Genomic DNA, 23,604 nt, shown 5'->3' on the forward strand with positions numbered 1-23,604 from the left:
CAGCACTGCAGCACAGGTAGCAGAGAGTCATCAAAGCTGAATGGTGCAGAACAAATGCCTTCTTCACTTAAGTTACAGTAACTTTATGGTTTAGATACACTGTATGTGTATTATACATAAAGAATATGCGTTGCTATATTTATTAAAGGATTTTTTTTGTATCTGTCCCCAAAATCACATATCAGTTGCTCCAAATTGGATAAAAATTGGCTAAAGAAAAATTCCTAGACAAAGTGTTAAAAGGAGTAAAAATGAAATAAAACCCAGAGAGCACACGAGTCACAAAACATAAACTGGTCTTTAGTAAATCAAACTGAACTGTGCAAACAGATGGCTGTTCCCCAGTACACACGGATATATTCTCTTCCCATGAGACGTGTTTTTTGACCTTTCGTCCACACATAAACAATGTTTTAGGTCAGTGAAAACGGAGCTTCCGTGCACAGTGTTATTTGTAGCTTCTGATTGGCCAGTATTTTCAGATTTTTGGGGGTTTTCGTGATATTTTTCAAAATGTAAGCAGAAAATCCCTGTTTCAACAAATCCCAGCATACTACTTCTGCCAGCTGCTATTTACCGTTTCCATAGGCCCAGTCATCATTGAGCCTGTGCCGGACCTTCTGGTAGATAGCCGACATGGTCTTCATGTTGCTCTTCCTCCACTGGCGGCCCAGGTACTTGGTCTGAATCTTGAGCAGTTTGAGAACATAGAGCTGCATCATGGCCTGCTTCACCTTCAAAGCCCTCTTCAAGATGGGGGCAGACTTGAAAACAACCAGCATCTGAAAGAAAGATTAAATATAATGAAGCAAATTGGAAGGAATCTTACAAACTAAATGTCCCTTTAACAGGATGCACACTAGTAAGGAGGCAAATATCACTTTGCATTCAATATAAAGATATTGAATTCAGGTGGGTGTTCCAACCTAAGGCTTCCTTATGAGACGCAGACTAATGCAGATTTACACACCATGGTCCTCGAGTGTTTCCACTTGGTCAGCTTGTTCAGGATTCTCAGCAGATTAATGCAGGAAAACAGATTCCTCCAGCAGAACTGACTGCTGTCTCCGGCTTCCTGAAAACACACGTGGAGACACCGAGATCATCATTAAACAGCGAGCGCTACGTTCTTAGCTGACTATTACTCATTGAGGCTCAATCAGTGTGACTCACCAGGCTCTCAGCTGTAAGCTCAGGCATCTCATGGACCACACAATGGGGAAAGTCCAGCACACATATACTATAGTGTGAAAACACAGAAACAAACAACGAGAGACAAAAACTGATAACTCTGCAGATCAACCTGTCACCTGTAACTTAATGTGAATCTGTATGAACCTCTTTTAGGTTATTACACAAACAGATGCTTGTGCGACTGATCGTCGGAGGTTGAATATGGTGACGTAAATGGCGCTGTAAGTCGAAAGGATGAGAGAAAAGGATCCTACCTGTTTTTGGCACTGATGTAAGACATGATGTTCTGGTTAAAGAACTTGAGGATGAGTGGGATACAGTTGGCAAACACCAAGTGCTGGGAGACAATCTCAAACTGCAGGGAAAAAAAGAGGAGGCGGCAGTGAGGAACAGTCTGGAGAAGAGCCATGGCTGAAAATGCAACGGTTACATTTAGTGATATGTATTGAAAGAAAGGAAAGCCAATCAATCAGTCAATAATAGTAAAAATAATGCAACACATTTCAGACTTTTCATTGGGGGGTGTGGGGAAAAAACAACCCAATATTACTGCTGAGTGTGGAAAAGATCAGGAGCCAAGTGGGGTCATTTCTCATGCTGAAGCTACAGTATTCATCTCAATGCCGAGTTTGTGTGGGTCTCAAACAATCCGCAACCGATTTGGCTTCCCACTGGAGCCGCTTTCCCCTTCAAAATTGTGTCAGCATGTAATCTCCTTTAGTTGCAACAGAGGGCGCTATCATTCTAAGTTTACAGAGCAGCTTTTCAACTATGTAGATATCCCTTACTAGCATCAGAAAAATTCATAATCACTGAAGCAACAAAAAACTGAGATACTAAGCACCAGAAATGAGGATGAATCATTTTTCAGTGAGTTTTACGTGCTCACTGAGATGAACTCCAATTACGAGTCTGTGTGGCTGAGTCAGGGGTTTGCGAGTTGTGAGTGAAGATAAAGCTACAAACGTGTGAGGGGGGGAGGAGGATGAAATGGAGAAAGCGATGGCACACTTGACTGATTAATCAGGCGCAGGACTGGGGAGGTTACAGTGGGGGAGGTGTATGGATTTTATCAGGGAAGAGAGGTGACATGTAAGAGGAGGAAAAGTAAGTTAAGGTGTATGTAGGAGGGCACAGTGAAGGTGTCTGTGTGTGTGTGTGTAACCTGATAGATATGGTTGAGTTTGAAGTGCTTGAGGAGCAGGAGCAGCAGAGCAGAGATGGCCTTGACGATGATTTCCTTGTGCCGGTTAACATCGATTCCCAGCTTCATGCTCTGCAGGACGGTGATACTAAAAGAAACACACGCTGTAACTGTAAGGCCTTTGGGTCTTTAACAGTATAATCACTTCTCTGACAAAGTGACAGGCACAGAAGGAGACCGAATAAGATTTATTTTGGGCTTTTTAAAAAACTTTTTTTTTTAGCCAGGACAGAACTGGAAGACACGCAGGAAACAAACTGGGGCAGACTTGAACCCAGGCACCCTGTATGGCCTTCTGATGGTTCTGCTGCCAGCTCAGGCAGGTGAGCGAGTGCGTAGTTTCAAAACACGCTCACAAAAAAAAAAAGAAAGAAATGGATTTCAGCCATGAAAATATCAGACATCTTTCTTTTTTCTGAGTGGGTGTTTTTGCATCAGGAAAACTGTCTCTCCTTTCATTGGCGTGTCAGCGAATCTAAAACAGAGCCATCCTACAGACCACGAACAACCCACAAGTAGTGCATTTCCACCAGTGCTAACAGCCAAGAAAATCCATAAGAAAAGCAGGCTGTTTTTTTTCTTGCCAAGCAATTAGACAAAAATAAAAATAAATCGTACATAAACAGCAGTGCAAAGATGCTCCCGAGAGAATTTCTTTCTTTTTATTCCACACTGCATCTTTTTTTAATTATCGCTGAGCATTATTAGCAAAAGTGTGTTTACTCTTCAAAACTGTCTCATCTAAATATGGCTCTAGATATTTACAGCATCATGACAAAATAAAGAAAAAAAAAACAGCAGCACGGGTAGGGGAAAGAAAAGAAAGACAGTCAAGGATCCCAGCAGTCTTTCCACAGTACTTACGGCATCTCCTCAGGCAGCACATCAGCCAGGATGTTGATGGAGTCCGTTTTGGCTTTGGAGGTCGGAGCTGCAGCGAGCAGTAGCTTCAGGAGGGCAATCTGATGCAAAAAAGAACACAAAAATAGAGGAATAATAACAGGCTAATCATTCAAGTTTCTACAGTACCCTCTTAAAAATCTTGTAAGCTTTTTTGTCCTCCACAAAACACATTTCATATGAGATAATGTGCAATAATTTAATGCTAGCTAAAAAAAAGAAGCACGAAGTGCTATCAGAAATATGATTGAAACCAGTACAGAGACAGTTGCTAACCACTGAGACTCTGTGTTAGACTATTAAAGATTTAATGAGCTGGTTTTATTAAACAAAGGTCAATAACTCCGGTGAGAATTTAATCATTAATCACTCACCACATACTGTGACAGGTTGGGAAGCATTCCCAGGTACAGCATCTCTGCTGCTGTGTCCTCCACTTCCTCTTCACCCTGGGAGATAACACGTGCATACAGTGGAAAGTCAACACTGAGTGCTCAATAGGGCAACATTCGAATCTTTCTTCCAAATTTAAGTTCAAACACCTGAACAAAGGCAGATATAAGCTCAACACTGACAGAATTGGGGAAATTAGAGCCAATCACATGATGTGATCACAGCCAATCGATCGAGTTAATGTTGCTGAACCAGACCTATATTCACGTTCATGCTCAAGTTTGACATCAGCCACTGTATTTCACACAGTTTTAATGTTACCGCGCTGACAACATCTGTCCAAAGGCAAAACAATGTCTTTGTATTGGTAAGAATTAACAGATCTCTGGATCACATGATTCCTTCTTGCAGCCAGTGTGGTCCTACTGGCTTCACCTGCCCTGGAGATGCTCCAAAAAACTGCAATGCTGTGGACTTGTGGCTGATTTAAACTTCTGCAGTGAATCTTTGTAGAGACCACGACATAACCTACATAAGCATTGAGCATGGGGTTAAATACTTTGCAGTTATGTGAATTAGATCTATGCAGTATCACGCATATATATATTTCCGGTATATATAGATATATTTTTCATTTATGTTCACCTGCTGTCACAAGCTGTGGGTAGTGACTGACGGGATAAGGTCATGGACACTAGCAGCATGAATCACATTCACAGGTGTTTGTTATCACCCGCAGAGTTTGGGTGAGGACCTCAGACATTTAGGATGCAACCTTCTGCTGGGAAGCCTGGGGTCCTATGATTCATGTACTGTATATGTCAAGTAAATGCCCGCGGCAGTCACTGGAACACGTCGGATACACGGAGGCTCCAACAACACTGGAGCAGAGATGTTGCCGTGGCACCAGCACGGTATCAGGCAGGTGGTTTACGGCTGTAGCTGATCAGTGGACAGAGATCTGAAGGACCGCTTATGCCAACTGTGCAAGATGCAGTTCTAAACCTTAAATATGTATAGCTGGCAAAGAGTTTGGCTTGATGGGAATGGTACTTTCTTCATTTTTAATGTATTTGTGAGGTTACTGTGTCTGGTGCATAAGCCTAATAAGTCTTAAATCAGGCGTGCTTGGAGAAATCATTACAGTTGTGCCTGCTCCCTGTAATACACTCTATATTATACACAAGCCTGGTAGGATTGCTGACCAGAGTCAGTGGACACTGCTGCAGCTCCTCTTCCCTTTTGATCTGCACTTCAGCAATGGACATGTACTTATGCTGGAGAAAAAAACAAAAACATATGAGAATAATTGTTAATTAGCATCGTCGGCTGACACCCAGAGCTGTGTGATTAAGCATATCAGTCTGTTCTATGAAGACGTTATGGATTTTTCAGTGGGAGGCCAATTTCAAGAGGATTCAACAGTGTGGGAGTATTGATTAACGGAGACTATATCCACAAGGAAGTGGATAAGGGCATCTAGAAATGTGAATTTGTGTAAGAATGACTTACTAAGTCAAAAACATAGAAAATAATCCCACAGTAACTCCCACACTCACCTGTTTAAGAGTCTTGACACTCTCATGGATGGGTCTGGGTAAGCCCACCAGGGTTTCTGTGTCACTGTAAAGTAACGAACAGCACTCGAATGAAGAAGTCGGCAAAAACTGAATGAATACAGATATTTAACAGTCTTAGATGAAGCACCTACTTCCCCAGAGTAAAACCGATGAACTTGTTCCTACTCGTCTCGAGGAAGTGCTCGATGTCTTTCTCCCTGAAGACACAGGAGCAGACTTAAGCGAGATTTAAGCCACAAATATGTGCGCACACACCCACATAAACGCACACAACACAAGGTCACAGCGTACTGCATCAGCTCCCTCTCAAATCTCATCGGGCACACGGTGTGCTGCTGCTGTTCTCTGTGAGAAGGGTTAAGAACCTCCTACTGATCAGAGTCTAATCACCATTGTGTGATGCAGCGCTCTGACCAAAGAAAAAACACACAGTAACGAGAGCGCCCAGTGACACGGCTCAGTTAAAGAAAAGGCTTTAACTGATGCACTGCTATAACGTGTTTGTCTTCTCTGAGATGTATTATTCAACAGCAGCCCCCTGCAGAGACACCCAGGCTTGTGTCTGAAATACACAGATGGAGAGCATATTGTTGGACGTTGGTGAGGAGAGAAATCTGGAGGAGGTTGTGTTTAAGATCTACTTTTAACTTCTCGAAACCAGGGTGGGAAACAGACACCACCTTCCCGTCATGTCCCAGCTGAAGTTTCCTGTACCCCAGTGGTCACCGTGGTAACAAACCAACCAATCCTTTGGAACCTTTGTAGAATAAAACGTCATATCATGAACAACTTTCTGACTTTTAGGAATACAGATTGCAACAACATTTTTTTTATTAACCTGACTTTAGGGGCCCAAGGAAGACCTTTGGGGAAGTTGACCCTCTCTGTCGGTGGTCTTAGAGGTGGTGGCGGTGGTGGCGGTTGGATGATGACGTCGCGGTCCAGAGGGTCTACCTCACCCTCAATACCACTGTCCGTGTCCTCAGGGTCCTCCTCTTCGTCCCGGGCGTCATCGTTCTTAAAGGGGTCTCGCTCGTTGTACGTGTCCAAGCTGTCCTGCTTGACCAGGGGCTGGGAGACAGAGGGGAGAGGAGGGGAAGGAGGTCAGATATGCACCTACTGTGCAACCAAGGAGTTAGCAGCTCATCCAAATTTTTAAGACATAATAAATTCCAGTTTTCACTGCAAAACCAAGAAGTGATTGAAAATCCACCATATAAACTTTACCTGTGAGTTTATCAGCTTTAAGCACCTTTTTCTCTGCAAATGTATATAAAATCATGCAAAAGGAATTAAGGTGCTTCTATCTAGACTGCAGGAAGCAGTGCACCAGATACCATTTTTACTCCATAAGACGATGTGTTTTAATTAAAGTGCCAAAAAATTCACACGCATACTAAAAACTACACACTTTCAGCTCAAGCGTTCCATATGTGGTTAGTAGTTGGACCGATAGTATATAATTTATAGCAATGCAGTCTCAGTGTGAGGACTCTTCAGGGACAGCTGAAGCAAACCTGCTGCAGGAGGAGTATTAAAGAAAGCTGCTGACGGAGGTATTTGTGAGGCACCACATACTGGTCACACTGAAAACACACAGCCTTCAAAAAGTGTGTAAGTGTACCTCAATGGGAAATACATCTTCTCCTCTGCTAAAGGATAGCAGAGGAGAAGATTGACTCCACTATTATGCATCATATCACCTTAGCACAGAGGCTAATTACGACCCAAGTGAAGCTGAAGTCAATACATGTTGAGATTTACATGTCACAGTTACAATAATGAGAATGACAAATGTGCACAGCTTCTTAACAGCAAAACAAACCGCAATATATCTGCACACACCCACACAGACCTGTGAAGTGGTCTAATTACACAGGAATGAATACACCTGTGTGGGTGGATGTGTATGTGTGTGACTTAAATATGAAGCTGTATACAGGAGGCTAGCTTTAGGGATCTCCACCTCTATTGCTCACTTAATATCAAATTTCATTATTTTGAGGCAGTGATAGCCTTCCTCTTAACCTTTAAATAGAAAGAGGCAGCTTCCCCTTGAAGCTAAACGAAAGTAATTGACATCATTCCATATTAAATGTAGTGTTATAGCATCTGCAAACACCTTTAAAGCTCACTAATTAACACACATTAGAAGCAGTAATAGCAGTCTTTTTGACGTTTGGAGGGAACTATGTTTGTTTTATCAAAATACTATCAAATACTGATACTATACTAATACGCAAAGCTAAGCTAACTGTTTCTTTGGGCTTTTTGGTCATTGATATTTAAGCTGTCAACCAGCACCCCTAAAGCAAATTATTGAGGTTTAGAGCTAAGGTATGTTTAATAATAATAAAAAGTCTATAAAAAACCTTATAGGAGGATATTTATTTGTTTTTTAACATTAGCTTAGAGTTGGGTTAGCTGTTTAATTGCACGTCATGCTACACCAGACCTGGAGGCATTCGGCCCTTTGCATTATTATTTACTTCTGAATCCTATTTTTCCTTTAACCTCACTGAGGCCGGTCAGGCACAGGCAGTTTGCCCCATTTTAGCCACCAAACACTCTTTGATAAAGTCCCCTGCTACATGAAGTCCAGTTGCCTTCACCTCAAGTGCGTGAGACTGAAATAAGCTGGATGGCTGGAAACCTACATAGACACATGTTTATTACGCTTTAAGTCTTTATGCTAAGCTAACAGATATTCCGCATAAAAAACTGAAGCAACAGATTTCTTGAAATGTTCTTTTATCTCTCTTAGGTTACTGTGTCCTGTCAAAAACCTGTGAAACAAATGTGATATATTGAAGAAAGACTTCCACAACACCACAAGCAGCATGTCTGATTAAACTTACCACACACCACACATCTGCACTGAAGAAACGGGTAAAAACGCAAGCGGCAGTCTCAAAAAGACAGTGTTCATATTGAACTCTTAAGTGCCAAACACACACACACACACACACACACACACACACACACACACACACACACACACACACACACACACACACACAAAGCATCTTTGTTTTCTACTTCTACAATGAATGATTGTGGTAAGAGTGCAAGCATCAGGCATGAGTCAGCGTTCGGGGCATTAGTTGAGCTACTGGAGTTGATGTACAGTATTGGTGTATCAGTGGTAGCGCTAATGCTAAGTGAGCACTAATAGTGAGTGTATGGTGGGAGCGAGGGAGTGGGAAGAGGGAGAGGAGAAGGTGAGACTGTGTCGTGAGCCATTCTCTATGGAAAAGCCATTCTCTGCTATGTGGGAGGTAAAGCTAGTGGTTTTTTCTACCAGGGTTAGGGGGCAACTGCTTTTAATGCCATCCATTTATGAGAGAGGTCAACTGAAACCTACAATACAGCACCTGCAGAAGTAAAACTACAGTAGCGGTGATCTCAATTCACCTCCTCAATGAATGCATTTTAAAGACATTGACCCCTAGTCCACACTCTACGGTGCAAGGTGATTTTTGAGACCAAACCCAGTAGCAATGTGATGAAAACTACAAGGGAGATGCTCCTACTGTTGATGTCTGAAGTGAGCTTTCTTTATGGGACTGCTCCAGCGTCAGTGATTACAGCCAGCAAGTCAGCCCTGTCCCTCAAACCCTGCCGCCCCAGGAGGAAGAGGAGGAAGAAAGAGTAACGAAAAGAGGGGAAAATAGTGGAATATGAGCACAAATAAAAGAGGGGAGAAGACAAAATGGAAAAGCAAAGCAGGGGAAGGGAATGAGGGACACTTGGAGGATTAAAACAGAAGCATGCAAAAATGATTAAAATAACAGGAGACTTAAAGGAAAGCAAAAGAAATACACACATGTGCATGAAGCTGGAAACAATTAAATGGAGTATTAGAAATTAGGCAGAATGTAAGGCTGCACCAAAACCATCTATAACATCAGAATTTTGCCAATCCATTATCTATTCAAACACTAAAGAGTTTGCCCAGTGGATAACTTCAAACTCCAATTTAAATCAGGTAAATTATCTGACAAGTGCAGTGCATCCGGTCGGGACTGGATGAGTTTTAAATGGCAACAGTTAGGACACGTAGAGGAGAAAAGTAAACGCAGGTAGAAGGAGAAAAAGGAAGCCAAAGTGGCAGAGAGAGGAGATTTTGCACGGGGCGGGTTGCAGGGATGTGGGAGAGGAGTGCAAAAAGTCTAGCTCAGTGCAGAAAGAAAATGCAGGAGAATAAGAGGGAACTTGTGGGTAAAGACCTGCTTCTTGGGAAAAGGACTGTCTCCTTCCAAGCTATCAACAAAGGCACTCTGTGGGGACACAAGGAAGGAAGAGGGGCAATTAAAGAGGAAGCCTGTCCAGTCAAACTTTGTAGTATTAAAAAAAATAGAGAGGCTGGGATTCTCAAAGCTGTCCGAGCACCAAGATCATCTGTGGTCACTGACTTACAGCAGGGAACTGATGATGTTGGAACTTTTGGAAAAAGGTGACCCAGCAAAGAGTTAGAGAGTGAGAGTCTACTAGGGTAGATAGATGAAACTGATCAACATTACATTAGTTTGTATTAATAACAGCATGCCAGCAATATACACTAAAGTGACACTGTCACCTAAACGTTGTCTAAATGGATTTAGCTTCAGTGTGAGATCCGTGTGTGCTTGAGGGCTAGTACCCTGCGGCTGCGGCGGCCTCTCTTCTGCTGCTGTTGCTGTTCGATGAGCTCCATGGCGGAGGCCGGGGGCGAGGCCGCTCTCATGGCCCTGACCACCTTGATGCTGTCCTCTGGCAGTGGGGGCAGGTTGAGACGCTCCCGGTGTCGCACCTTCATCTCCTGGAGCTCCTCAAAACCTCCCAAAGTAAACTGAAAGACAGAAAAGACCCAGGTAAACAATGATTCATTTGTTATAAAACATTAGCAACTAAGTTTAAGTAATGTCTATTAACAGCGGAATTAATTTTGTAAACAATAATGTGTATGTGTTAGTCCCCATAGGGAAATAACTCTTCTGCATTTAACCCATTCACCCAGTGGGCAGCCACCAGTACAGCGCCCAGGGAGCAGTGTGCAGGGACGGTACCTTGCTCAGGGTAGCCGTTCAGTGGATTCGAACCCCCGACCTTCCCATCATGGGGCAATATTAGCCTGTTTGACTTCCCCCCCAATCAACCAATCACATGGCAGCAACTCAGTGTATTTAGTCATGTAGACGTGGTCATCACGACCTGCTGGAGTTCAAACTGAGCACCAGAATGGTGAGGAAAGACAATCCAAGTGGCTCAACCTGGCATGGTGTTAGTGTCAGATGGGCTGTGTATATTTCAGATTTTCCACATCATAGCCATCTGACAATGGTATTAAAAAAAAGGAAACTATCCAATGATTGGCAGTTCTCTGGGAGAAAATGCCTTGATGACGCCAGGGTCAGAATCTGGTGTAAACAACATAAAAGCATGAATCCATCCTGCCTTGTATCAACCGTTCTGGCTGCTGCTGGTGTAATACTGTGGACACTTTCTTGGCACACTTTGGGCCCCGCAGTGGCAATTTTGTATCATTTAAACGTCACAGCCTACAAGACAGTACTGTTTTTGACCTTGTCATTCCTTTATGGCCACAGTGTACGCATCCTCTGACTGCTGCTTCCAGCAGCATAAAACCAGATGTCAATGCAACAGAGTAGCAAATTTACAGCGACTGTGCGATGCCATCATGTCAATATGGACCAAAATCTCTGGGGAATATTTCCAGCACCTTGTTGAATCTATGCCACCAACTATTAACACAGCTAAGAAAGCAAAATAAGGCCCAACCAGGTACCAGCAAGGTCTAAATAATGAAGTGGGCGCTGAGTGTTTGTGAAACTTGTTTTATTTAAAAAAAAAAAAAAATAATAAAAAAAAAAAAAAAAGCAAAACAAAAATGCAGACATGGACAGAAATAGATTTATTTGCATTACATGCAACAACCATGACTGTAACACACTGACCAGTATTGTTTTCCACAGCAGCAGTAGTACTTTCTTCATGGGGAAGTGTGGCGCGTTCATGCTGCAGAACTTGGTCACCATGGTGAAAAGCAGTAGAGCAAAGGGCTCTCCGTTGTAAAGAGGAGAAGCTGGAGGGGGGGTCAAAGGCAATGTTTTTAAATGGAATAAAATGACATGCAGCATGAAAGCCAATGAAAAGATATACTCATGCAACTTCAAAATACTGAATAAACACACACGCACACACCGAGCTCATTCTTGAAGGTCTCTCTGGCTGCTATCCACTCAGGTCGGTCGTCTTCTGTTTGCACTCTAATGGTTTCCACCATCAAGTACATGATGCTCAGTAAGACTCTGCGAGAAAAAGAAACATCCAAAGAACTCATCATGGACACATTGAGGTTATGTGTGCATTTGTCTGTGTGTGGCATGCATTTAACTGCTGCCCTGACCAGATACAATGGCCCTAAATGGCCTATAAGTACAAGAATCATTGATATAACAGAGGAAATTATAAGCAAGTAGCGCTTGGTTTTGCAAATTGCTCGCGCATTTAGGAAAAAATAATCTCCGAGCTCTGGCTGGATAATGCAGCCATTCCCTCGTAATTATCTGATGCAATACAGGTGGTGTTTTGTACATTAAATGCTTTGTTCGCTCAACAAAGCTTCTCGCTCGGTTCAAAAGGACTATAATGGCTTTCGGTTCTGCGGCAGTAATTAAGGGCAAATCCACTCGTCTAGCTTGTAATTATTTGTAAGTGTTCATCTAGGGAACGCACAGACGGTGCTACTGTATGTGTGTGAATCGTATGATTTCATGTGTTTGTGTGTAAGGCCTGTTGTGTTAAAAAAAATCAATTTCATTAGGCAGAAGTAGAGTGAAAATGAATGTGAGGACAACAGTCAGCGAATACAATTACATTTTGCAGATTAGGCCAGATGGCATGAAGTTAAGCATTTTGGTTATTTTTAAACGGTATTTATTGGCCTCCTGATCTGAAGCAGACAGGAAGTTGAATCGGTTTTATGCTGCTTACCTGAGCTCTGTGCTGTCTGCAAGAGAGATGGCAGGCTTCCTCACCGCACTGCTGCACGCCTGGCTGTTGCTGCGGGAACAAACGCTACATGATTTTAGTGGATTATCTGAACGTGGCAAGCCAGTCTCTGAATACATCGCAGGTGAGACTACCTGTACCTGTATGATTAACACTTCATCATGTTTTTCCTGCTCGTCTTGCTGAAACCGCCCTGCTCTGCAGCTCTATGCAACTTGAAGATGCCTCGCAGCAGCTTATGTAACAACAAAGCAGCACTGAAGCCCAACTGAGGCTGACACCAGCAGCAACAAAGCTGGCTTGAAGGAGCCTTTGTCACGCCACGTTCCCAGTGAAGGGGTCTGTTGATCACAGGCGGCGCGCTACCTATAGTCTCTCCTCAGCAGCCTTTTGTGTGTCTCTGCCTCTCTGAAGTAATTAAGAACAGAGGTGTAGTGCTATGTATCCAGTTACAATGCGCTCCCAGTATCATTACATTTGTATATGACCATGTAACTAAAGTGGCAAGTTTGCATACATTAGTCATCTTTAACTGACCACATCATCAAATGATGGACTGGATTTATGATTAGATCACAGCCATCTGTCTGTTCAGCTTCAGCTTCATCTCTGCCTGGCTGACCATCTTCATCAGCCTCTGCATATTCCTCACTTCTCTCTCTCTCTCTCTGTTTTCTCTCTGATCCCCAGGGAATGCTAGCCCCTCTCTCCCTTACTTATTCTGAGTTAGACTAAGACGTGAACTTGTATTTGTGTTTACAAGGCAATTACTTTTTCACACAAGACGAGGTTGGCATTTTCACTCAATTAATGATATCATCATTTACAAAACTGCATTTTGTATTTACTAGTTTATATTTGTCTAATGTTAAAAATTGATGATCTGAAACATGTAAGAGTAAGAAATATAACAAAAAAGAAACTTTTTCACTGCACTGCAGGGGCATGTCTACAAGGGGACATGGGATGGCAGCAGCATGCTTCTATGCCAGCCCATAAAAAGCTTGTTTGAATCTCCACTTTTCTTATAATAAATCTGCGATAGGACAGAGGTTTGTACCTCAGTTTTCTATAATTGTTCTATTCTTTTTGATAATTTTGTTTTAATTAAACAGTCTGCACTCATTCTAAGTCAACCCGCCGGGGGCGCCCCAGCGAAGGGGACCCGAACGGGCATTGCAGCTGAGGCGATCCACAAGAAGGGCGAGGAGGGCGATGGAGCATCTACTCCCCCAGGAGCGCTTCGCACCCCAGCCTGGAAACATCCCTGCAGCACTGCATAAAGAACAATGTTACATTTATAACCAGGGTGTCTTACTCACTCTATCTCCATGCTAAGCAGCTCCAGCAGTGCTGTGAAGATGCCCATGTCGTACAGCAGGAAAATGTTGTGCCTGGACCAGTGGAGGACATCCACCTCTGTGTCACACTCATCAAACACTCCTGGAGAAACAAGGCGAGAAGTGATGACTATTCGAAGCAAATGATGGCAGAATAGCAGTGACCGGTGTAAATAATGAAATCATTCTATTTCAGGTGCTGTGCATTCTGGCTCACTGTCATGACCTTGTTGAAGACTTAGCCATGGTTAATATTAACAGCAAGACATGTGCGTTTCCTCTAAAACCTAAATGTCTGCTGTGAAAAAGGCTTGTATTTTGTGCAGCCCACACACCCTGAGCCAGGTAGAGGATGGCCCTGGCCACCTTCAGCCTCTTGTCCCTGTCCGTCACCTCCAGCGCGTCCAGCAGCCTCATTACATACGCCCTCTGCTCCTCCACCGTCAGCTCGATCCACCGCCTGCCTCGAGCTGCAGAAAGGACACAGAAACAAAAGGTTCAAGGTTGCAGTCAGATAAATTTAATTTGTATTTTTTTTCTGTGCCTTAGAGAACTCCGAGTGTATCTGTGTCGACTTTTTCAAAGTTTTGATGCACTTTGCAGCATTTTTTAATGCGAGTGGAGGAATAAGTGGAGGAAAAAGTGAGGAAAAGAAACTTGAAAACAATCTGAATCTACAGGGAAGTTAATTTTTCAAAATAACAAGAATAAATAATTTTATAATAATGACACAGTCCTCGTACCTTGGTTTGCTACGGTCAAGGAATGATGCAGTTGCTACGTGCTGCACTAAAGCCGTTTCCTATAGTAACATGGATGTCGTAAACCCAGGATTCTCATTGGCTGTTGCACAAACGAGGTACTTATCATTTCCTGTTCTCGTTAGGAGTTTTCTTCATCACAGTGGATTACATATCAAACAATTAAGATGTGATTAAAGTGCAAATTTCCAGCTTTAATTTTACTGCACTGTGCCGTGCATGCAATTAATTAAGCTAACTGCAAAAGTAGCTGTTAGTTCTGCCATCTGGGAATCCATTATATTCAGATATTTTGGCAGACTTGTATGTTGTGGCTCACTGCATTAGCTTTGGAGATAGCTGAAAGCAATGAGGAGAAACCTGATGTATGCTTTAAAAAAAACACTATTTTTAAGACTAGCAAAAACTAAGTCTGAGTGCACCTCAAACAACTACAAAAACAGCAGCACTGCAGAAATGTCTCAGTCTCTAGCAAGGACTATGGGATTTATTTCCTCCCATCTTCTACTCTTAGACTCTTCAGTTGATTAGACAGGCAGTGATAAGCATTAAGGAGTAAAGCATCCTCACTGATCTCTTTCAACTTAACACACTCTCACTTGTGCAAGGAAAACACACAAAAAACGTTCTAATTTCAGCACACATCACAAAAAACGTTTTTTTTAAACAGCAAAGACCATCAATTAGACGTGCCTTGATAATAACTGTAATTCATGAGAGTGACTGGGAGGGTAGCAGCATAAAACATTGATGAGCTCTCACATGCTACACTAACACGTCCACAAAAAGGACGAGTCAAACAGGAAACCGCACATATAAACACTAATGGAAAGACAGTGATGCAAACAGGCAGCTCTGTCCTCTGTTCCTCCATAAAACAGTGAAGCTCTCATCTAATTCTGCTATTCATCATCACACAGCATGGAGGGAAAGTGACAGACGGCGAGGACCACTCACTTCTGATTCAAACCGTCTACAAAGGGCGCCTCGACACCGTCTCTGCAGGACTTGATGTAACGCCCTAAACCTAAAAATAATACCTCCCTCAATACAGAAAACCCGACTTTGTCACAATAAAATAAATCAAGAAGAAAGTTTTTCTTCTTGCTCAACAGGAAAAACGTAATTTAATGCAATTTTCCACACAAAAGCAGATAAAGCAACACCGTATTAAAGCTCGATCCTGTCAGGCTGATAATAACGCCGACGTACAGACTGGAAAAGCCACTTTGTTCTCGACAACCAAACGTTAATCACATGCTTTAAGGGTGGCCCCTTCAATCTGTAGGGATATCAATTCTTTGAACAGCTTAAAAGAGCAGAGCTTTGATGTGTCTGCTCACCCTCGCCTCGCCTCACCTCACCGGTCAGGTTGTAAACCACAGCAGCTCATTGAACACGTCGCTTTTACAGCCTTTAGTGTGCAAGTGCAATTTTGTAATTCTGGAACTTGAAGGGACACACACACACACACACACACACACACGCACACATTACCATGGCTTCTGAAGTCCTCCTCGAAGTAGTCTCTGTTGAGGGCAAACTCTGGCTCTTCTGTGTAACTGTAGAGCTCTGTGGACACAACAGGATACAATCAGGGATGAAATAAATACTATAACCCACTCAGTAATGGAAAACCAATTTCCAGTTAATTCTAGAGCTTGAGAAGCAATTTAAACCCGCTAATAATTCCCCAAGAATAAGAGAATGAAAAGAATACATCAGAAGAAAGATGAGCCTCCTAGCAGAGGATTCGAAATCCTACAGCGCCTTGTTCTCGAATCAAAAGATTTTGAGAAAACCTGACCTCTGACCTTGACTTTAAGGTTGAGCTCACCGAGATTCAAACTCGCCCGAGATCTTTAGTAGATATACCTATGGTATCAACTTGAAGCTCCTACGTCAACTTGCTCTTAAGTTATCACATTCACAAACTTGGGTGCGTCCATGCTGCCGGCCCGGTGAACTGACGACAGTACCCCGTCAGGCTTTTAAAGTTAAGGGCTAAAAATGAAATGCTCAAATCCAACACTCCCCAAACTGCATTGTGCAGTGTTGAAGCTGTTCAATATTGTAATGCAATTGGGATGTTTTTGTAGCATCTGCTCCAAAAGGCTTGGATAAATCAAACCATGCTGTGGTATTTCAGTCAGCAGTTGTCCAGATGAATTATTCCGTAGTATCCCAAGAGTCCTAGATTTCCTTGATAGAAAAGAAATTCACATTTTACTGATTTTCAGAAGTTTTTTGAGTCTGCAGACTTGTATAAGCTCTAACGAAATAAATGTATTTACTGTTAACATTGGAGACAAAGAATTAATTGAAGACGTGTTTATCATAAGTCTGAATTCATTTCCGGCTTCATATAATGTACATATAAATAAACGTGATGATAAGATGTCCCTCCATTATAGACCAGTACAGTCACACCCAGAGACGTGCGTCTGACAGGTTTGTAAAGAGCTAGGGATGGATCTGAATGAGAGTCCAACAGACACTGCACTTTTACGTGGTAGGAATCTGTTAGTCCCAAGGTAGACCCACCACCAAACACCAAACATCAGTCAATCACAGGGCAGCAACTTAATGAATTACACACAGCCTGGATGACTGTGGATGTACAATCTGAGCATCAGAACGGGGAAGAAAGGTGATTTAAGTGACTTTGAATGTGGATGATGAGCTGGTCTGAGTATTTCAGAAACTGCTGATCTAATGGGATTTTCACACACAACCATCTCTAGGGTTTACAGAGATTGGCTTGAAAAAGAGAAAATATCCAGTGAGCGGCTGTTCTCTGGAAGAAAATGCATTGTTGATGCAAGAGGTCAGAGGAGGAATGTCAGACTGTTTTGAACTGATAGGAAAGCAACAGTGACTCAGATAATCAATCAATACAAAGTATGCAGAAGAGCATCTCTGAACACATGGAACCTTGAAGCAGATGAGCTACAGCAGGAGACCATACCAGGTGTCACTCCTTTCATCTAAGAAGACACTAAAATTACCATAGGCTCAACAATATTGGACAACAGAAGACTGAAAAAACACTCAAATTCTACTACGATATTTGGATGTAGAGTCAAAATTTGTCATGAACAATCTGATAGGATCCATCATGCCTTATGTCAATGGTTCAGGCTTGTGGTGATGGCGGTGTGGGCATTTAAATGTCACTCAATAGAAAAGAGCACAGTGAGGATGTGGTGGTGAAAGTGCAACATCTTGTTGAATTGATGCCACTAAGAATTAAGTCCATTCTGAAGGATAAAAGGGGTCCAACTCAGTACTGGCAAGGTGTAACTAATAAAGTAGCACATACTCTGTAACCACAGCTGTATGCATGTAAATAAGAATGCAGATCCACTAACAAGCATGCAAAAATTCTGATTTTTTCTTAAAATCACTCTGCATCTATCTCTCTAAACAACCTTCATTCCAAAGCCCTGCAAAACCAAGAGCTAAGCCTCACAACAACAGTGCTGTGCAAACACCGATTAAAATAACCCAAATAACAATGCAGTGCAAAGAAAACGTATTCCGCAATCTACTAAAAGCCAAAGAGATTATGAATTGGCAAAATATCCGTCCGCCCACGCTCGACGGGTGAGGTCAAGACACAGATAGACCTCCATCTACAGCGAAAAACAACAAATTTAACTCGGAAATCCCAGATTTTTACAGAGCTTAAGGGCCTTTCAATATTATAGCGACACTTATAATAAGACACCTACATCAAGACCAGCAGGAGAATGAAATAGGACGACTTTGCAGCCCACTACGCACAACACAAAAAGCACACATGCACATGACAAACTGTAAATGCTGCATATAATTAAGGAGATGAATTATTTTCTGCCATAAGTTATAATATAATAATGAAAATTCAGGTTTGTATGTATGCATCCCCTTCACATTCACATTATTGTAACCGTATGATGTTTATTATATGCTCTGATGCTTTGAGCAGCTGTCCTCCTTGGTTTGTTTCATGCGCAGTCTAAAGATCCGTCACACAGTCACGCGTCTCCTCCTGTTCTCGGAGCAGTCGTCATTCCCTTACCCCGAGGAGCTGTCGGCAGAAAGCCGCGGTGACTGTCTTGCCCGTTTGTGTGTGACTAACCTTTTTGGCAAATCAGCTGCCGTTTGCCATCTACCAGGTGGACCATCATTCTGACTTCAAATCGACACACTTATTCAACGTTTCTCTCAGCACACCAGCCGGATCGGAGAAAATAAATAATATGCTCTCTAAATAATCTTTTTGTACTCGGCCCTGAAAGGAACATTATTAACCAAGCTCCAAGTCAAGTACAGGCTGTCACCACCTTACACAGATGCTGCGGTTCTGAATGAATAATCAGTGTTAATGATTAGTGTTAGTCATTTTTTCTGTGCGTGGCAAAAAAAAAATAAAAAATACCAGCACGCACCAAAAGATTTTTGTTCTGCGCCTTCATCGCTGTTCTCGCCGACTCTCTTTGTTTGCATGTGTAACATAAAACAGCTGAAAGGATCCTGAGGAATGTGGATGTTTGATTTATTTTTCAAATCAATGGCACATTCTCGTTCCTATGCTAAGTAGAAACAGGGGTGTCACCGTAGGAATTCTGTGGGCGAAGAGCTCTGTCATGCATAACAAGCAGACATAGATCTTTGATCTGCAGTCATGAGAAAGTTTTCACAGCAGTCTATACAGTCCACACTCACTGCTTCCATAAGAATTAGGAGAAAAAGAAGCAGCCAGGTCCTGCTATTCAACACTAGATTTGCAAAGTTGCATCTGAACAAACCGGTTACAGCTGACAGCTGCCCCTCCCTGATCCTGGTTCTGCTGTAAGTTTCTTCCTGTTAAAAGGGAGTTTTACCTTCCCACTGTCACCAAAGTACTTACTCAGAGGGGGTTGTCTCACGGCTGGGGTTTTCCCTGTATCATTGTAGGGTGTTTGCCTTACAACATAAAGTGTTTGAGGTGACATTTGACTGTAATAGACACAGCACCATGTTTGATGGAAAGCACACGCAGCATATTAGGGTAAACATCTGATACCAACTATAAAGCATGGTGGTGAAGGGGTGATGATTTGGTTTTGTTTTGCAGCCACAGGACCTGGGTACCTTGCAGACAGATCAACCGCAAAGTCCTCTGTATAGGTTGGTTTGGGCTTAAAAATTGGGGGATATTTTCTTGGCATATCTTGGATCTCTTAGTACCGACAAAGTATCTTTTAAATGTGAAAGCCTACTCCAATATTGTTTAGCCATGTTCTGATGTTCTGCGCCATGTCACAAAGCTCAGATCATCTCAAACTTGTATTCTAAACATAACTGTACTCAAATGGCCTTCACATTTGAGTCCATATCTGAGTCAAATGTGAGGCTATCTGTCTGACAGCTAAAGCTTGGCTAAAACTGAGAGATACAGCAGGATAATGTTCCAAAACAATCCAGCAAATCTACAAAGGGAAAGGCTGAAAAAGAAAAGAAAAGAATCAAAGAATGACTGCAGTGGCCCAGTCAAAACCTCAATTCGACTGAAATGCTGCAGTGGGACCCTAAGAGAGCTTTGTATAAATGAACGTCAGTGACTCTTAATCAACAGAAGCAACGGTGTAAAGAAGAGTGAGCCAAAATTCCTCCCCAATGGAGAATATTTATTATGCACAGACTAGATGCACAGCACTGCATCGAGCCCTGTGAAAATGTTCCTTTTTCACATGACTGTAAGTCTGCTCTGGCAGCTTTTCGACTGACAGGTGTCCCAACACAGATTGTCAATCGAGTCGCTGATCTGCACCTGCATCGTGTTTTCGCTTTTGGTGGCTGTTAAAGTAATTTTATTGGAATCGTTTGACGAGTAATATGGCCCGCTGTGTGGTACTGACCATCCAGATGGCTGTGCTCCATTTTTGATGGGTGAAACTTCGCACCTGTCATTCAAATACGGCCACAAAAGCGCAGCGGTGGTCAAAATGGTAATTCTGAGGCTTCGAATACAAAGTCCAAAGCCAACGGATGACGGTCTGTGGTCTTACCAGAGAGCTCTGCAGTCAGTGTGTCCGTGTCTCCGTACTCAAACTCCAGGTTTGGAGACTCCATGGAGCTCTGCAAGAGCAAAACACACATTAGCACACATAATGTAGCTGAATTCAGTTAATCACAGTTTCCCCAAACGCCCACAGACATTGAAATAGATGCAAAAAACATACTGTGGGATATTTACATATCCCAACACCTACAATTACTATGTACTCGGTTTGCAGTCACATCCATACACACATCACCCACACACACACACACACACACACCATGGCTTTTTACTGGTGGCTGTTTTTTCAGGCAGTGCTGATTAGTCATTTACATCTTTCCTCTGAGATCCTCTTACGCAGAGCCACTCACTCATGGTTACAGGTGCTCTCTATGGACGCACACAGCTACTGCTTTAATCAGCCTAATTGAACAGTCAGAGAAGGCTTTCCCTAGCCAGCACCAGAACAAGAGGAAAGAGAAGGCACAGGAGTCAACATGCCCCCACCCCCATATCAAAGCAGATTATCCACTGTATCCAGGAAAAGGTCTCTCTAAGCTCTGACATTAGCCTCACCCTGTGATTTACAAATACCCACGAGACAGGCTGCACACATTTTCTATGTTTCACGCAATCGCAACACTCAGAATCTGTGAGCGTGTGAACAGTATGTCATCCACGCACCCGCGCACACACACAGTCATATTTAGAGCGTAACCTTAGGGCAAGACAACTGAAAAATGTAACTTTGTCCGAGATCTCGCCAAACTAACAACACTCCCAGCAGCCTCAGACTCTTTTGTCTAGCTAGCTTAATGACCAAGACAGACCTAATAAATTATGAATGCATTTTATGAAGCCTTTCTCAACATCTAAACAAGTAAAACCAAAGTTGGGAGGGTAAGCATGTAATCGCACGCACACAACAGAGGGAGATGGGCAGATAAGCTCGCAGAAAGGCCTGCAGTCACTGTCCTTTTGAAACAAATTCATTTGCAGGGAAACAGGATGCACAGTACACATAATGACACCTTACTAACTTGCACCAAGACACACTGCACAATAAGTAGCATGCAGCCATACAGAGAGGCTTTTAAAACCTTGTAAGGGTAGGAACAAAGTGGTGAAAGGGTTGTGCTTGATAATAACGTGAAGCGAAATTTCTCTACAGGGATTATAAAAGATTCATGTTATGCTAATGAGAATTAAGAAACGCTCCTGGCAGCACTTAGCTTCAGGCTAAGGGTGTGAGCCGTGTTTAACCCTGTGCAAACCGCCCTGGGGACCGGTCCATGACTGTAAATAAGGATCTGCTCTCTGAGTCAGGCATCCTGGTTAAATAACTGTGTGCTGCCATGTCTCCTATAAATACCTGCTGCAACCAAGTCAGCAGGAAGTAGAATATGCAGGACATCAGATGGCAGTTTGTTTATGACCGAGAGCCTGAGCAACACAATTTGATGTCATTACTGCACTTGTAAACCAGGAAATGAAAACCACTTGGGAGTCAGAATGATTGAAGGAAAATGCTTATCGTGACCCTTAAAGCAGCAGAAGGGAGGCTCTGCAGTGTTTATCCTTGGCTGTCTGTTTTTGAAGGGGGCGGGTGAACCAAAGCTAGGGGGATGTTGGTGACAGTGGTAAGGGTTTTATTTTCCAGGGACAGTTATGAAAACGAGCCATATCGTCATTTTAGACGGATTAACACTTGCCGGGGAGGAATTACGGCACTCACGGTAATTTACAGAGTCATCTGTAAATTATTATTATTATTATTATTATTATTATTATTATTATTATTATTATTATTAATATTATCTACACCTTGAGTATTAATGTCTTCACATTACCACACTCTGGTTAGTGTATGTGAGAAAGGGCTTTACACACAGACAAGCCCACATGATAAAACATACACAACAGAAAGCCCAGGAGAGCAGAGGACAGAAATTAGTGTCATCACAAGACCCTAACTAGAGCTCGGCCAAAAGTAAAGAATAGATGGGAGAAATGCCTTTAAACCATGTTTTGAGTGTTGCTGTTGCACATTTTTTCCACCAGGGGGCAGCTTCCCTATTTCAAACATATGTTTGGAAGGTAAAGGAGTAATCTTTGACAATGAAATCATTGTTTTTTAAGGTCCAAGATAATTAAAGAATCCAAAGACTTATAAATAAATGCACATAACAAATATTAGAGAAGTATGTTTATGTTTTTTGTGTCTGAAAGCAGAAAAAAAACATTGGCCGAAATATCGAATTTTCGTCAATTATCGGCATGGTATTCGTCTTAAAACTCCCATGTCTATTAGGCTCTAAATCTAACTTATAGCTTTAAGGTAAGTAATGCTGGTACCAGTACCAATAACAACATTTCTGATAGTGTGACATTCCTACTTTGGACTTGTTCTTATTTTTGGTCTTCTCTTTAACTTCATGCATTACAAACACATGTTTCAGAACAAACAATTTTGTCAGGCAACTTTTATCAAGTGAACTTCATCTGATTAGTAGCTACTATAATATTACAGCTATTACAAAACCATCCTTTATTAACATTATTCATCATTAATAATTAAACAATGCATAAAATTCCAAGGATTACTAGTTTTCTTAGTCGATTAGTTTTATGCAGAAGACTATACAAAAATTCAAGAACAACCCAAACTGTTTAGCTTACACTGAAAATTGTGTGACCATGCAAGAGCCCACTCCTGAAAGTAAAAGTGATTGAGGCGACTTGTTTTCAAGGCCTTTAACACTTTCACTTAGGCTTAATTAGCCTTGATAAATTACTTAAATAGATTATATTACTGAGTCTCTTAGTCCCTCAGTCCTCCATTGGCATCCCTGAAACTGAAGTTAACTCCTCTGCCCAAACTGAAATGACACGTCTCTTTATGTTTCTCTTTAATTCTCATGCCTCTCCTCTCTCTTCTTCGTCTGCTGCTACTCTTACATTTCTCCTTACAATTACCCAGTCTCTCTCTTCCACTCCTTCATTTTCCCCCCATTCACTCTCGTTTACCATTCCTCTTCTCTTTGCCACCAGCTGATAACCAAAATTGCCCCGGCTCCAAACTGAACTGGCACGGCTCCTGTGTTTGCACGCTCTACACCGCATCAGCGTGCAAACACCGGGCGCAGTGTCAAGGCTGAACGCCCCCTCTCCTACCAACATATGCCAACAT

General features: G+C 42.3%; 1 protein-coding gene across 4 annotated transcripts in view; it reads right to left on the reverse strand.

The window, feature by feature from the left end:
* The window catches only part of strip2 (striatin interacting protein 2), a 31,492-nt gene that overhangs the window by 5,537 nt on the left and 2,351 nt on the right, over window positions 1-23,604 (reverse strand). The window contains exons 2-21 of one of the 4 annotated variants that reach the window (XM_085251455.1): window positions 20,422-20,491; window positions 15,884-15,958; window positions 13,961-14,095; window positions 13,608-13,728; window positions 12,268-12,336; window positions 11,476-11,582; window positions 11,229-11,356; window positions 9,914-10,102; window positions 9,501-9,551; window positions 6,110-6,342; window positions 5,403-5,468; window positions 5,251-5,314; window positions 4,897-4,968; window positions 3,673-3,747; window positions 3,263-3,360; window positions 2,360-2,486; window positions 1,449-1,549; window positions 1,174-1,240; window positions 971-1,075; window positions 578-782 (exon numbers count right to left, since the gene is read on the reverse strand). In XM_085251455.1, the coding sequence (XP_085107581.1) occupies window positions 578-782; window positions 971-1,075; window positions 1,174-1,240; window positions 1,449-1,549; window positions 2,360-2,486; window positions 3,263-3,360; window positions 3,673-3,747; window positions 4,897-4,968; window positions 5,251-5,314; window positions 5,403-5,468; window positions 6,110-6,342; window positions 9,501-9,551; window positions 9,914-10,102; window positions 11,229-11,356; window positions 11,476-11,582; window positions 12,268-12,336; window positions 13,608-13,728; window positions 13,961-14,095; window positions 15,884-15,958; window positions 20,422-20,491 (2,158 nt within the window). Of the gene's footprint in view, window positions 1-577; window positions 783-970; window positions 1,076-1,173; window positions 1,241-1,448; window positions 1,550-2,359; window positions 2,487-3,262; window positions 3,361-3,672; window positions 3,748-4,896; window positions 4,969-5,250; window positions 5,315-5,402; window positions 5,469-6,109; window positions 6,343-9,500; window positions 9,552-9,913; window positions 10,103-11,228; window positions 11,357-11,475; window positions 11,583-12,267; window positions 12,352-13,607; window positions 13,729-13,960; window positions 14,096-15,883; window positions 15,959-20,421; window positions 20,492-23,604 lie in introns of all 4 variants that reach the window. The other 3 variants (XM_085251454.1, XM_085251457.1, XM_085251456.1) reach the window with 3 other exon arrangements.

Source organism: Mchenga conophoros, linkage group LG17 (genome assembly GCF_057382185.1).
Source record: "Mchenga conophoros isolate Kocher_MC1m ecotype Shallow Benthic linkage group LG17, M_conophoros_male_GT1.1, whole genome shotgun sequence".
Lineage (NCBI taxonomy): Eukaryota > Metazoa > Chordata > Actinopteri > Cichliformes > Cichlidae > Mchenga > Mchenga conophoros.